The following is a 14,914-nucleotide window of genomic DNA, read 5'->3' as shown; positions in this document are numbered from 1 at the left end:
GCCGTCGCCAAGGGCGCAGCGCCCGCCCCTTAGCGACGGCGCGGCAGCGCCCAATGAGAGGCGGCGCGGCGCCGTGACTGGCAGGCGCGGCCCGCCCCCTCCCCCCCGGCGCGCTCTCCTCACGGCGGCGGCGGCGGCTCCATTTTCTCGCGCTCCCGCGGCCCCGCAGCGCCCCGGCTCCTCCTCGGCCCCGGCCGCCGGAGACACCCCCAGGCACCCCCGTCCCCGCCGCCATGAATGAGGAGTACGACGTGATCGTGCTGGGCACCGGCCTCACGGTGAGGAGCGGCCGCCGCCCGGGCCTCGGGCCTGGTGCCGCCGCTGCGGCAGCGGCCGCCGCCCTGACGGACCCCGCCGCACCCCCATCCCCCCCCCTCGCGGGGCTCGGACGCCTGGGCCCTTTCTCCTGCCTTTCCCCCCACCCTTTATCGTCATCCCCCCCTCCTGTCTTTTCCTCGCACCTGATGGAGGGGCCCCCTCCCCCTCCCCTCAGGGACCCTGGGCTCGGTTTGTGACCGACCCCCCTTCCCTTCCCGCCGCCCCCCAGTCATTGATGCTCGGGCTCGGACGCCTGGGCCCTCCAGCCCCCGCCCCATTTTCTCTACGACCCCAGGGTCCTTTATTTATTCATTTATTATTATTTTTTTTTGTTCTTCCGTTATCACATTATTTTTGCAGCCCTCCCCACCCCATCACTGACCTCTGGGCTCGGACGCCTGGGTCCTTTCCCTCATTTATCATTGAAATATCAGCGTAGCCCCCGCGTCCCCTCAGAGATTTATTTATCACCTCATTATTTTAGCGCCCCCCCGGTCATTTACCCCCACCCCCCGCTCAGATCCCAGGCTTTTTTTTTTTTTCATCCATCACCTCTTTATCATGGCAGCCCCCATTGACAGCAGCCTCGGACCCCTGGGTCCTTTTTCCCATTCATCACCTGATCATCCCCTCCTTTCCCCCCACTTAAAAAATAAAAAATGTCATTGACCCTGGGGACACCTGGGCTGCTTGCTGCTCTCTCCCCCCGCCCCGGACACCTGGGTCCTTTCCTCCCTCCTTCCCCTTATTGTAGCACTTCCCCCCACCCTTTTCCCCTTTCGGGTTTTGTCATCTTCCCCCGCCCCAAATCGTGGGCTCGGATGAATGGGGTATATTGGGATGCCCCCCGCCGTGTTCCCGGACTCCTGGGCCCCCTTCCGTTGCGGCTCCCAGGAAATGCGGTGTTTTGGTGATTGCAGGGGGGCAGGACAATAAAGCGCTAACGGGGATTTGCCCCCGCCTCCTTCTCCCCTCTCCTTGCTCCTGTCCTCCCCAGATCCCACCCGTCTCTCCCCTTGTGCCCTATGGGGCTCCTGGCATGGGGGGGGTCCCGGCGTGGGGGGGCAGCCCCCATTCCCCCCCCTTCCTTTGCAGCCTCCTGTCCAGCCCTGACTGCAGCAGGAGGGGGATGGGAGGCGAGCGCTGCCTGCCACATTGGCCCCAAATCCCCGCAACCCTCCCCGAATCCTCCATCCCCTCCAGCACTGGAGCCGGGGGGGCGCTGGGGAAGGAGCCTTTGGAGCGGGGAGGGGACAGGGACACGCGTGGTGGCGCCGGCGCTTTGTCCTCTCGCGCAGGATGCAGCCGGTGCCGAGGGAAAATGGCAGCGGCGCCGGAGGCAGCAGCGGCCGCTCGCAGCCCTAACGCGGCGTCGGGAGACGCTTTGTCCGCAGGCTTTGAGCAGGGGGAAACCGTTCCCGTATTCCGGCCTTTCCCGATGCTCCTTCCCCGTGGCGATGGAGGCAGGTGGCCACACAAAGCGATACCTCTGGGGCTGCCAAGGAGCGATTATTTTTTCCCTCCTGCTGTTTCCCTTCTTCTCCGTGATGGCGGAAAAAGCAGGATGGGGTGTGGAATAAAACGTGTCGGCTCCGGGAATGTCGGCATGGCTGCTGCTCGAGGGTAAAATCCAACTTTCCTGGTCGCTCCCATTGCTTTTGCTCAAGGCTGCTCCTTCCAACACCAAAGCATCTCTCCCCTTTGATAGGGGAGGCTGCAGCCTGTCTTAAAACCTGTATCTGGCTTAACAAAGCGGGGAAACGAGACTTTTCGGGAGATTAAATATAATGAGCTTCCACGTAATGACTTTGCTAGATGAGAGTCGCATTGAAATGTTAATTTATGCCTGGGTAAGCGCCACGCTTGTCTCAAACTGACAGTGTAAATTTGACAAAAGGTCCCTGCTGAAACTACTTTTAAGACAAACTGATGCTAATGGTGGACATTGGAGTTGAAAGGGGGACGTTTTGGGTGTATTTGGGGTGTTCTGACCAAGCTCTGGAGCCTGAGAAGGGGCAGGAGCACCCACAGCACCAGGCATGGCGTTCATCCTGACTTCAGCATCGGGCAGAAAAGCAGGATGGTGAAACCAACATTCCTGGTCCCGTTGGAGCGCTGGGAATTGCTCAGTGGTCCGACTGTTTTGGCTGACGATGTCAAAGCTGAAGCCAGTGTAGGCTTGAACCTGGGTTATGGGGTGGCTTTTGTCATCTGAGGAACCTGGGAGCAGACGACCTGTGCTCCTGTGATTTGACTCTGGTACCGTTACCTGGGGAGTCAAATTCCCCAAGGAAAGGAGCTGTGAAACGCTGATAAATGTGCCGAGTAGCTGCTGTCCCCTTCCCAAGAGCCTCAAACCTTCTGGAAGCCCCCAGTGATCTTCTCTACCACCCTTTTCTGTGGGGGTCCCATCAGGCAACTTGTGATCAAATGAATTTTGTCGTATTGGCTAAAAAGGCCAGGGATGAGTTGCCCAGTTTGCTCTTCAAAAACCTCTTTTGATGGACTGAAATTATTGATGTGACATTTTGTTCAGATTGTCACAACAAGTTTGGTATCCCCATCTGCATCAATTTACCATCTTTGATCAACCTGGAAACATTTCAAGCCTGGAATATTGAGATATTTCAAATGTTTTGATCAACCTGGAAATAAAGAATATTTCAAGGGCCCCTCTTTTCTTCAGGCTCTAAAGAAGAGTCAACAGAGCCTTCTGACTAGGCCTAATCTCTGGAAGTATTTTCTCTTCTCCCTTCTGTGTGCCAATATGAGGCCCAGTTGCAGTGCTGAGCTTGTATGGATATATCTTAGGACAAGGGGGAAGAAAATCCCAGCACTTCCTTAATCCTGAATTACTGCAGCTAACAACCTTGGGAATTTGGGAGCAGTGAGCCCAGCTGCCGAACCATGAGTCCTGCAGCAGGAGGTGGTGGTGGGAACAGCTCTCCTGCATTGCTCAAGCCTCCCTAGCTGTAAAATCCTTGGCTTGCGCTCGCTCCTTGCTTCTTGCATTGTAGATCAGCCAGCCTCTTCCTCCAGCCCTACTGCACAGACTTGTTTTTAATCCAGCGTGTTGAGTGATGCGCTGGGGAGCATCCGTATTTTTTATTTTCAGACCTGTCTCTTCTTTTCACCTTTATTTACACGTCTGCAAACGCCCTGGGGCGTCTCGCTGCCGCGAGCGGGAGGCAGCCGGGTGCTCAGACAGGCCCCTCGCTGGAGCCCTGAGCAGCCTGGGCTGGTGGACGTGGACATTTAGTGTGACCCAAGGGTCCTTGTTCACCCGAGGACGTGAACGCCCCGTTCCCGCTGGGATTGTGCCCTTTGCAGGCCCTATTTCACTGAATGGGACTTCTCACCTGCCTCAACACGCTGGAATTGTGTGAATCTGCACTCTTGGCGCCATCCTCCTTCCCTAGGGAAGTCTGACCAAGCCCAACGCATCCAACTGCCCAGGCCCTGCTGCTTATGGAGCCTAAGTAAAGACCATCAACACGGCAGCGACCACCAAGGTGGCAGATCTGCCCCTTGCATCATCCTCCAGCAATCGAGGGATTGCCCAAGGGGAGTGAGTAACCGCAGGGCCCTGCTCGCCGCGCTCCGATGCGGATGCCGCACTCCCGTGGCGGGAGGACCGGGAAGACACTAATCACCTGCACCTCGCTGGCCCTGCCGGTCCTCCTCATCGCTGTTCAGAAGAGCCTGATGTGCCAAAACCCGCTCTGAAGATGTTGATTTTTTTGCTTAACGCTTCGTATGGAATTCTCTCCCTCAGAGCTATTAGATATTTTTGTTTGAGACTCCCCAAACTGCTGCTGTGGTTGGAGAAAATCCATCTGAGCTTCCTTCTTCTCTCAGTTCCTGAGGCCTTCAGCGACCAAATGGTCTATTCCTGATCGGTTGGCGCATGCAAGGGAAGCACCGCTGGTCTTAAGCAAGCATGGAAGTTTGAACACCAATACCTCTCAGTTATGCCTTGCTCATATGTATAATTATATATAAGCATTTCTTTTTAAATGGATTTGTAGTGAATGTTGTGGATGTGAGTTTCTGATGCACATTGTTCTATGCTCAGGGAGCCCCAGGAGCTTCCTAACCCTAACTGGCCAACATGAGGGGTTCCAGTTCACCAGGGCTGACATTTACACCCAGGTTTTGTTGAAACCAGCCTGTACCCTAGAGCTGTCTCTTGGTGCCCATTCTTTGCTATTTTGTAGCCAGCAGGAGCAGAGTTTTACCAGCTTTTGTGGGATTTACAACATACAATAGCCGGGAAAAATCAGATTTGGCCTCCGAAGCTTCTGTTTTCTTGCAGCTGAAATTGCCTCCAGCTGTAGCTCTTGGGTCACGGAGCCTGGAAAATGAATGGCCTAAGTGACATTCCGGCTTTTGGGAAGGCTCTTGGATGCGGTGCCGTGTCCAAGCAGTCGCCAGCAGAGCCCTAGGAGGGACTTGCTCCCTGGGAAGACGGACGCGTTGTGTGTTTTACAGCCGCGCCGAGCCGCCGAGGGAAGCAACTCCGAAAGGTCCACGTGGGATTGCTGCTGGATGTGGGAACCTGGGTCATGCAACTAGCCTGTTAAATAGGCCCTGGATAAAGTAGCATCGGAATAACTCCACCTGGGGGCTCACATCAGCCTTAACGGGTATGAAATGAAATAGAAAAGGGTCTTGGGGCCTCCTAGAGCTTTTGCTGGTACCCAGATTGACCTGACTGCAGTCTGGGCAGGTGGGAAATGCATCAAGTGGCGACTCAACTACTTGGGGAAGAGGGGGCAAGAAATGCCTTGAAGCCTCCTTAAATGGAGGAAGGAAATCAGCCGACAGCTGGTGTAATGATGCAGCTCCTGAAGCTTTTACTGCAGCTCCGTGTGTCTGGCTGATAACTTCTTTTGTTTTGAAAGCCTGGGTGGCTTCCTCAGGGCTTGACGCCAGCGTGGAAGCTGGCACTTCACAACCACCATCTGGCTGCACTTTGGAGGATGTTCCGGGTGGGAAAAGGAGGCCACAGCGAAGATAACCAGTCCAACCAGGGCCCGGGGAACTTACTTTAACTTAGGTTGTTCTGGCTAGTGCTGATATGTTAATTCCCCAGGTAATCATTAACGTTTTGAATGGGTGTCGTGCTGCAGTCACTTGGGTGCTTCCTGATACTGTGGCCTCCTCGCAGAGGGTTTGCTGGGTTGTGCTGGCTGCAACGTTCCCTGTTTGCTTCCCACCGGGAAAAAGCGGAAGAGCCTCGAGGAGGGATTTGGAGGATCACGTGGATTTGAAGGAGCAGCTGATGCTCCGTGGAGGGTTTGACGTCAAAGGCTGCAGCAGACGCTCGTCACAAAGGGAGACGCTGCACAGAAAGACATTAACATTTACTAGGAGCACATCCCTCTTCCGTAACTACCTCAGGGAAGATGTGTCCCTTGCAGCCTGCAAGAGCAGCAGGTCTTTGGTGCCATCCTGTGTGAGCACACGGGGAAATGGCAGCTGTTCTATAAAACCAGGCATCTTCCATAGTCCTGCAGATGTTGATGCTTCAAAGCCATCTCTCTGAGAGCTGCTGCAGGGTGGGCTGCTCTTTGGCAGGGGAATTGAAGATGACTACGGAGTTTCTCGCTTTCTGTGATGTGTGGCCCTGGAGTAGGATACACAAGCCATGCACACAATATATCAGGGGAGACATTTTGCTTTCTAACTGTGGCTTGGCTGCGTGCACTGGGTTGTTTGAAACGAGGCTTCTCTGCACTACGGTAGGAAGTGACACACGAGAGCCTCGTGGAATGAGACAGGTGTGCAGTGAACCCAAGAGGGTCTCATGGAGACATGGCCCTTGCTGAGAGGCCAAGCTGCTGGTTTCCGTGAACAAACTGCTCCTGAACGTGCTGATTTTTCCCCTGTGGCATCTCCTGGCAGCCAAATGGCTTAAGGTACTGGGTTTTGATGGACAGATGATGTGAGATGTGGAAGAGGCCTGTGAGTTAGATAAACGCATGCAGAGGTTGACGCCGAGTGAGGACTGAATCTTAGGTGTGATCTCTCTGGAAAGAGCTGGGGCAGAGCACGCTGTAACAGTCATGCGTGTACTCCTGTGACCAAGCAGTTCTGAGCAGGCGAGTTTCCAAGTTTTTGTTAGGCTATTTGGTTCAAAACCACCAGAGCTGGTGTCTGGGTTAGTGAGAAAGTTGTGTTTTAATGGGAATTTAGCCACATGAGTCCCTCGTTAACTTGGAGAACTTGGGCTCCTCCGGGATTATTTCAGTGTTTTAGTGTGGAATTCCTGCTGGAACGGAGACTCAACACCAGATAACTTCTCTTCTGCATCTTCTAATTTCCTGCCTTTCCCTAGGAATGCATCCTCTCCGGTATCATGTCAGTGAATGGAAAGAAAGTCCTTCACATGGACCGTAACTCTTACTACGGAGGGGAGAGCGCGTCCATCACACCCCTGGAGGATGTAAGTACCGAGGTGACACGTGCCTGACATGCCCCCATCGGGGGAATAAGGGACCTTGACTTCTTGCTGGATTCACAGTAATGATTTTAAGGGTTTTTCTTTTACTAAAAGATTGGATAAACAAAACAAAGCTGTTTGACCCTTTCTGTAAGGATGTGCTGTGTGTATTGCTCCAGAAGTCAAATTGAAGTGTAAAGGCTGACAGGAGGCTTGAGGCAAAGAGCTTATGACCAGCTAGGGACTTAGGAGGCTGAGAAGTGATACCCGCAGCCATTTCCTCTGCTACAATTAGTCTCATTCTCTCCAAAGCTCTACAAAAGGTTTAATCTACCAGGAACTCCACCAGAATCCATGGGACGGGGAAGAGACTGGAACGTGGACCTAATCCCCAAATTCCTTATGGCTAATGGTAAGTGATACCAAACTTCCAAACCTGCCCTGTAAACTTAGCCTGGGACCTTCAGCCTGGGTTAACATTAAGTGCTGTAATCAAATAAAGAGCCCTTCAGCTATCTCTTCGTGAGCTTGTTGAGGGACTAATTAAAGAGCTGCTGAGAACTCGTTTGAGATGATCAGCGTGCAGGGCAGGTGCTTGTCCCACACTCTCCTCCCGAGGGTGGTTTTGGCTGCAATCTCCCAAGCTTGGTCCCGGGCTGCAGCTTGATGTGTGCAGCGGTGTCCTGTTTGAAGGCACAAGCAGCTGCTTTTCAATGTATTATCTTAGAGTGAGCACTCAAATTTCTGGCTGGGATTAATGCTGTGGATCTGTTGGCTTCTTCCATGTTTTGGGAGAAAACCCTTGGCGGGGACAGTGTCCCTCTGGGTGGGGACAGTAGGAGGGCAAATACTGACTCCATCTGCTTGCCAGCCAGGGGCTAATTGGTGGTGAAGTGGCTGGACACCTAATATGCAGATTGTGCTATGTGTGAGTAACGAGGATAGGGGCCTGCTGTGCTCCATAGACGTGACCTTATTTGTCACGTTGAGGGTGAATGATCCGCGCTGAGCAGCAGCCTCCTGCAGCGGGTTGACGTCCTGCCAGGTTGTTTTTCCTCCAGGCTCTCCTGGAAAGGGGAGTAGGGATAAGGAAACTGTCCCCTGCCTGTCAGCAAGCCTTAACACTGTCCCCAAATACACCCCACCTGCTCCCTGCGGGGTAGGAATGGTGGCAGTCGGACGTGCTGCTGCATTTGGAGGATTTGCAGAACCTCCCATCCCCTTCTCGACTCGTGGCTGCGGAGCAGCTGTGTGACTTGTGTCACCTCCCTTCACAGGTCAGTTGGTAAAGATGCTGCTCTACACAGAAGTCACTCGCTACTTGGACTTCAAGGTGATCGAGGGAAGCTTTGTCTACAAGGGAGGGAAGATCTACAAAGTTCCTTCCACTGAGGCAGAGGCCTTGGCATCCAGTGAGTAGTTGGACTAATCTCTGTTTCCTTCCATCCCCAAACAAAGGCAGGACAGGTCTCCAGCACCTCAATTTTACTCTGCTGCTGTGGTGCTGTCTGTGCAGGCTCCGTTTCTGTAACGAGCTGTGCACAGCCTAGGATTCCTCTGCATCTCTTCTGCCTTCAAATACCACTTTGCAGAGCAAGTCTTGGACTCCACAAACCTGGGATTTTGGTTTTCCTGTAATTTAAAAATGGACCTAATGAAGCTGCCCGATCCATGGCCCATGTGCTGAGAAATAGGCAGTAGTTGACTTCCCTGAAAGGTTATGCTCGGGGATTAGGCTTCTAGATTTGCCATGAATATTTAATGCTGGCTTCTTGTCTGGCAGAATTATATGTGAAAAACATCCTAGCGGTTGTCGGGAGGCGAATTGCAAGGACTAACTCCAGTAATACGGTGCCTCCCGCAGTCTTAATTGTTGCAGTCCACTTAAATTTCAGTTTTCAGATAATCTTGATCATTCATAAGAGTGTGGGGGCATCCAAGGCCACTTACTTTAACATTAAGAGTGGTGGGTGGCAGAATGTAGGTGCCTCTACTTGGCCCAGCCTGGGGTTTACGTAGCCCTGAGCCGAGCAGAAGCTTTTCCCTAAGCTTCCACACATCCAGCACCTGGAAACAGGGGAAGAATCATTTCTCCCCTGCTTCTCATACTCTGTGGAGATGAACGAAGTTGCTTCTGGGACCTGTGTGAGTTCTGACAAGAACTTGGGGTATTTTTTCAGGCTTAATGGGCTTGTTTGAGAAACGTCGGTTCCGGAAATTCCTCGTGTACGTTGCCAACTTCGACGAGAACGACCCGCGCACTTTCGAAGGCGTCGATCCCAAGAAGACCACCATGCGCGACGTGTACAAGAAGTTCGACCTGGGCCAGGATGTCATCGACTTCACGGGCCACGCGCTCGCGCTCTACAGGACCGACGAGTGAGTGCGAGGCCGGGGCTTGTCAGGGCAGCGTCAGGCAGCGCTGAAGTCTGCGACGTGGCTCTTAAAATAGCGTCTTCTCCTACGTGGGTTAATAAATTACCTAGTTATAGTATTTCCAAAGCGGGTTTTCCAGGGAAAAGCTGGCAAGGTGGGGAAGGAAAGTTTGTGGGAAGTAGGTATTTTTGCTTCTCTCAATGTGTTATGCTCTAAGTCTCTGAAATGCTGCACATCTTGCAACTCCCCTGCAGCTACCTAGATCAGCCGTGCCAGGAGACGATCAACAGGATCAAGCTGTACAGCGAGTCCCTGGCTAGGTACGGGAAGAGCCCCTACCTGTATCCGCTCTACGGCCTCGGGGAGCTGCCCCAGGGATTCGCAAGGTGAGGATTTCATTTTCCCTCATGTAGGATTACGTGGGGCCTGCAGGGCCCCTCTGTTGCTGGAGCTGTGGGGGTTGCCTCTTTCTGAAAGGAGAAGCTTGGCCGTGGTCTGTGACCTTGCACGTGGGACCATCTGCTCCTCGCTCGAACTGAATTAAGTGCTACAAGAAGTTCCTCTCTGTTCCTAGTTGGAACAAAGCCATGGGTGTCATGTCCTGAAGCCTGTTCATGAGCAGAGCTTAAACCTGGGCACTTGCTGAGCCTGCTCTGGCATCTGGTGGAGAGGCAGATGTCAGAGTCACGGACAGGCTTCTAGAAGCCCAAGAATGGGGCTTAAGCCCAAGAGCTGGACCTATTCAGCCTGAAGAAGGTTCAGGTGGTGGCCACTGATAGAACTAGAGGAAATGGCCACCAACTGAAGCACCAAAAGTTCCACAGGAACTTAAGGAAACGCTTCTTGACAGTGAGGGTGCCAGAGCACAGGCTGCCCAGAGAGGTTGTGGAGTCTCCTTCTCTGGAGGTCTTCAAAACCCACCTGGATGCAGCCTGTGCCATGTGCTCTAGGTGACCCTGTGTGTGCAGGGGGTTGGACTAGATGGTCTCTAAAGGTCCCTTCCCACCTTAACCATTCTGTGATTCTGCCACACGAACGTGGTGGTAGCAATACCCACAGGAACTGAGGCTAACGCAGCGCTCCCCTTGCAGGCTAAGTGCCATCTACGGAGGCACCTACATGCTCAACAAGCCCATCGAGGAGATCGTCATAGAGAACGGCAAAGTGGTGGGCGTGAAATCCGAAGGAGAGGTAGGGTGCCCTAGGGTTCCTTCACATGCTCCGTGCCCAGCGATTGCCCATCTTGTCCCTCAGCAGAGGTGACAATCTGTACCCTGGAGTGATGTGCCCAAGCACGAGGCACCTGGAGCCTTCGCATGGGTCAAATTTAACCTGTCGCTGTTAGACATTCTCTGATGGTAAACTCGGTTTTTAACCATTTGGTTCCATCTTGACTGCAGCAAGTCACAGTCCTAGACTGAAAGCACTGGGCTCTGGTGTAGCTAAAGCTTAATTATGTCCCGAGTAACGGAGGCAGGTGCGGACGGGCTCCAACAAGCAGCTCCTGGTAGGAGCGATGTGCTGAGACTTGACTTGTCCAAGCGGGACTTATCCAGTGAAACAAAACCCTGGTGCCGTGGGGCTCCTCGGGCCGATCCTGGTGCCTTTCCCCTCAAGTCCCCAGGGTCCTGCTGGGCCGAGCTCTCCCCACGTGAACATCCAAGGCCTGGGCAGCGCTTCACGCTGGGCTCTGTTGGCAGGTGGCTCGCTGCAAACAGCTCATCTGCGACCCCAGCTACGTCTCGGACCGCGTGACGAAGGTTGGCCAAGTGATTCGCGTCATCTGCATCTTAAGCCACCCCATCAAGAACACGAACGATGCCAACTCGTGCCAGATCATCATTCCACAGAACCAGGTCAACCGGAAATCGGGTGCGTGAGGAGCAGCGGCGGCCGGGGGACGTGCAGGTCTCTCGGCCTAAGGCAGCGCGCGCGGCGTGGCCGGGCTCTGGAGTGAAAGGAGTGTCGGAGAGGACAGGGCTTTCTCAGCCCTCCTTCGGGAGGGAGTCCTGGCCGCGAAGCCCCTCGGCTTCCCTCTGGGCCCTGCGATGCTGGAATGAAGCTTTTTGACCCCAAATGCCTTTGCTCACCCCTTTCCCAAGCCTTGAGCCTGGTGTCACTGCTGCTTGATGCAGCCCCTAGCACCCTTGGGTGCTGCAGGCCCCCCTGAGGAGGCAGCGCCCAACTGGCTGCACAGGGGAACTGTCTCCTGGCGCAGGGAGCTGCATGGATCCACCCCTGCAAAAGGGTCCCCCTTGTCCTTGAGCAAGGCGAGCTCTCAGGATGGCTTCCAGGAGCCATTGGAGCTACGGATACAGCGCAGGATAAGGGATACAGTGACGGATAAGGGATATGGCGCAGGATAAGGAGGAGGGGATGGGTTGGGAGAGGCGGAGCGCGGCGCGCGCTGACGGGCCCCTTGCCCCTGCAGATATCTACGTGTGCATGATCTCCTCGGCGCACAACGTGGCCGCGCAGGGCAAGTACATCGCCATCGCCAGCACCACCGTGGAGACCGCGGACCCCGAGAAGGAGATCAAGCCTGCCCTGGACCTCCTGGAGCCCATCGAGCAGAAGTGAGTCCTGGCGCGGGCAACGCCGAGCTCCGGGAATGTGTCCCGAGAGGTGCTGATAAAACAAAATTCCCCTGCCCCTAGACCAGTGTTATCCAGCCCACTCTTCTTGCCCTGTGTTCTGGTACCAGGCTGAGCGTTTCCCTCTTTTCCACTCCTTTTTACATGGATGTTGGTGCTCGGGAAGCCTTTAAACCCCTCTGAAGCCGCTTGTTCTTCTCGCAGGTTCGTTAGCATCAGCGACCTGTTTGCGCCGACCGACTTGGGAACGGAGAGCCAGGTGGGTGAGCGCGGGGCGCGCGGTGGAGCGCGCCCACGGAGCGCGCGGCGCCGCTCACCCGCCCCTTCCCTTTGCAGATCTTCATCTCCCGCACCTACGACGCCACCACCCACTTCGAGACGACGTGCGATGACATCAAGGATATTTATAAGAGGATGATGGGCTCCGAGTTTGACTTTGAGGAGATGAAGCGCAAGAAGAACGATATCTACGGGGAGGAGGAGCAGCAGTAATGAGAATCTCTAATTAGGAGAAATTAAATCGGCTAATATGAATATATAAGGAACTTAATGAACACTGTATGAAATTCAATATTGTAAGGCCTGCTTTTGTAATCCCATCTCTGAGAGATTGAAGAGTACTGCACTGGTAATGTTCCCCTTTTGGATATCATGTGTTAATTATTTCATTCTAGTAGGGCTGCTGTCCAGAATCTGGCAAATTACTGACTGATTTAATGACTAACCTTGTTAAGTGGGGGGGGGGAAGCCGACTGAACTTCTCTTGCGGACTTAGCCATTGGTGCAGATTGGAATAACTCATTGACAGCTGTGTCTTACCTTGTATTTTTAATCATTTGTAAACATAACTTCACAATTATGTGCTTCTGGTGAGCTAGTAACCGTGACGGTTGTCACTCGAACCTGTTATCAAGGAAAATAGAAACTGAGCACTCCATTATTGTGGACAGCATCCCTCGGGTCTCTCCCATCAACCTTAACCGTGTGGCAAGTTGTATTATGGACAAAGCCCACATCTATTGTAGCAGCAGCTGTTGGCGTAGTTCTGGGCACAGGACTTAACCTCCACTTTCAGCTTCTCAAACTTGTTTACAGCGGTTGGGACACAGCTGTGCCTAAGGCTCCTTTGTGTTTTAATCTAATAAAATTGAGAGAACAAAATTACAGAGCAGGCAAGACGTGAAAGTATTTTCTGTACCCTAGTGGCTTCTCGGACGGACCAAACTGCGCTGCGGTATCGGTATGACAGAGCCTGTGCTTCTTGTGTCTCCTGAAGGCTCCAAATGATTTCTGTACTGCGAAGTAAAGCCAAATTCTGGAAACCAGTCGCGGGCTCTGGTCTGATTCACTCGGGCGCTGCGAGCAGCGTCTCCCTGCCGCGCTCCCCGGAGCGCCCGGCTGCCAGCGCAGCGCTCACGGTAGGAAACACAGGCTCCGACTGTGTCACCGCGTGGGAGGAAACACGGGCTCTGCCGCCCTGCCCTGGCTCCCGCTCTGGGATGAGGCCCTGAGCTGAGGTCCCTGCGGGAGGAGCAGAGCAAGACTCGTGGCTCTCCCTGCGCCTTCCTCCTCCAGCAGCACCTCTTGTTTCGCCCTCTTCACGTGAGCACTTGCTCTCTCCTCAGGGAGATGCCCGTCACCTCGAGGGCTCCATGTGATCCTCTTCTAGTTACCATCTTGTCCTGGCAGCAGCGGCACCGCAGGGTGCGTGGGCCACCCACTGGGTGCTCCCTGACCAGGCAGCGCTTCCCACTGGAGCTTCTCCTGTTCCAGGCACCTGGAGGCTGCGGCACGGAGCAGGACGGCTGCTCCTGCTGCCTCTTCCCAGGCTGCTGCTGCTGCTCAGGAGACGTCGCTCAGGGTCACATCCCCCTCGCAGCCTGCGGACTGCCCCATCCAAGGTTTGTTTCCTTCCTCCCTCCTGGCCTTAGGGGCTTTCAGCGCTTCCTCTTGCAGCCACCGGCCGCGGCTGCTCCCAGGCCGCCTTCCCTTGGGCTGCTTCACGCCCCTTCCACAAGCGCCACCTTTACTGCTCTTTTAAAATATACACATACAAATTTCTGATTTATGCATTACCAGGGAAAATTATCATCGTTCTCCCGCTGGAGGCTGAGCAGGAGCCTCCCATGGACGGAGCAGCAGGGCACGAACCTTCCTAGGCTGGTTTTATTAGTCAACCTCTACGAAGTCAGCCTGTGCATACCTCCTTATATCACTTTATTAAAAAAAAAAAAAATAATAATTACAAAACGTGTCCTGCCAGTAGCTGCCGAGGGTTTCTCAGGGTTCCTTAGCACCGAACTCCCCTCTCGGGCCGTGCTTGGGGGAGGAGACCATAAATAAAAGCGGGTGCTCTGGGAGGAGGAGGGTGGCCGGCCTATTTACAGACCTGTGCACAGGGGGGAGGCTCCGAGGCCCCTCCTGCTTTTCCGGGAGGAAGCCTCGGAAGCTCCACGTTGGAGCGGGCAGCCTGGGGCCGTTGCCATCTCCCTCCTTCCCTTCACCGCCGGAGAACAGAAGCTAAAAGCTGCTCCAATAACTTCAAAACCGTGTAGTGTTCAACTCGTCCTCCACGCGCCCGGGATTCGCCTTCGCCGTCTTTAAGCAATTCCTGTCTAGGGAATCTTTTCCCCTCCCAGCCCCGGTTTCTGCGCGGGGCTCCGGCAGCTCCTGCCCGTCGCGGACCCAGCGCTTCTTCCCTCTTTGCTCCCCTGGGCCAGGGTGGGCACTAGAGTTGGCGGATTAAGTGGGAGCAGATCCTGCCCTCTGCCGCGCTGCTGGATCGCAGCTTCCTTCCACTCTCGTTCCAGACCTCGGGAATCCGCCGCCCAGCTGCCGTTGGCTCCATGGGGACGAGACGGGGGTCGATCCCCAGCTCCCCCCTTACCAGTAGCTTCTTTGGAAGGGGGCAGCCGCCTTCTGCACGGTGCCGAGGAAGGTGTTGACGTCGGCCACCAGGATGCCTTGGCTTTCAAAGGCCTCCTTGCTGACACCGGGTTTTTCTGCAGCGGAACGAGCGGCGTTACCAGACACGGGGGTGGGCTGGAACCCACCGAGACCATCCCATCTGTGGATCCCGTCCATGGGTCCTGGTAATGCCCCTCATGGGCTCTAGGTGCCCCTGGGCAGCAGTGGGGTTGGCCTAGATGATCTCTAAAGCACCCTTCCAACCTCAACCATT

At 54.6% G+C, this 14,914-nt stretch overlaps 2 protein-coding genes across 2 annotated transcripts in view; one reads left to right on the top strand and one right to left on the bottom strand.

The window, feature by feature from the left end:
* The first annotated feature begins 99 nt into the window (after positions 1-99).
* Positions 100-12,930, top strand: GDI2 (GDP dissociation inhibitor 2). The gene is made up of 11 exons (XM_026044327.1): positions 100-278; positions 6,659-6,766; positions 7,076-7,175; positions 8,041-8,175; positions 8,944-9,142; positions 9,394-9,525; positions 10,231-10,330; positions 10,840-11,011; positions 11,571-11,715; positions 11,938-11,992; positions 12,070-12,930. Exons 1-11 carry the CDS (start codon positions 234-236, stop codon positions 12,223-12,225), a joined length of 1,347 nt encoding a protein of 448 aa, XP_025900112.1. The 5' UTR covers positions 100-233; the 3' UTR covers positions 12,226-12,930.
* Positions 12,931-14,616: 1,686 nt separating this feature from the next.
* The window catches only part of FAM208B (family with sequence similarity 208 member B), a 28,675-nt gene continuing 28,377 nt past the window's right edge, over positions 14,617-14,914 (bottom strand). Inside the window, exon 24 of the mRNA XM_026044328.1 lies at positions 14,617-14,735. Within this exon, the coding sequence (XP_025900113.1) occupies positions 14,617-14,735 (119 nt within the window). The remainder of the gene's footprint in view (positions 14,736-14,914) is intronic.

The sequence above is a fragment of the Nothoprocta perdicaria genome, unplaced genomic scaffold (assembly GCF_003342845.1).
Source record: "Nothoprocta perdicaria isolate Ctin4 unplaced genomic scaffold, notPer1 scaffold_359, whole genome shotgun sequence".
NCBI lineage: Eukaryota > Metazoa > Chordata > Aves > Tinamiformes > Tinamidae > Nothoprocta > Nothoprocta perdicaria.
The sequence above is the reverse complement of the archived record's forward strand: the minus strand, read 5'-3'. Positions and strand labels throughout refer to the sequence as shown.

What these genes read in the sequence shown, in the direction of transcription:
- GDI2 (XM_026044327.1), top strand. Translation starts at nt 234, where the DNA reads ATGAATGAGGAGTACGACGTGATCGTGCTGGGCACCGGCCTCACG. An exon ending in CCAGGTCAACCGGAAATCGG is followed by an intron (nt 11,012 to 11,570) that starts GTGCGTGAGGAG and finishes TTGCCCCTGCAG; the next exon opens with ATATCTACGTGTGCATGATC. An exon ending in ACTTGGGAACGGAGAGCCAG is followed by an intron (nt 11,993 to 12,069) that starts GTGGGTGAGCGC and finishes TTCCCTTTGCAG; the next exon opens with ATCTTCATCTCCCGCACCTA.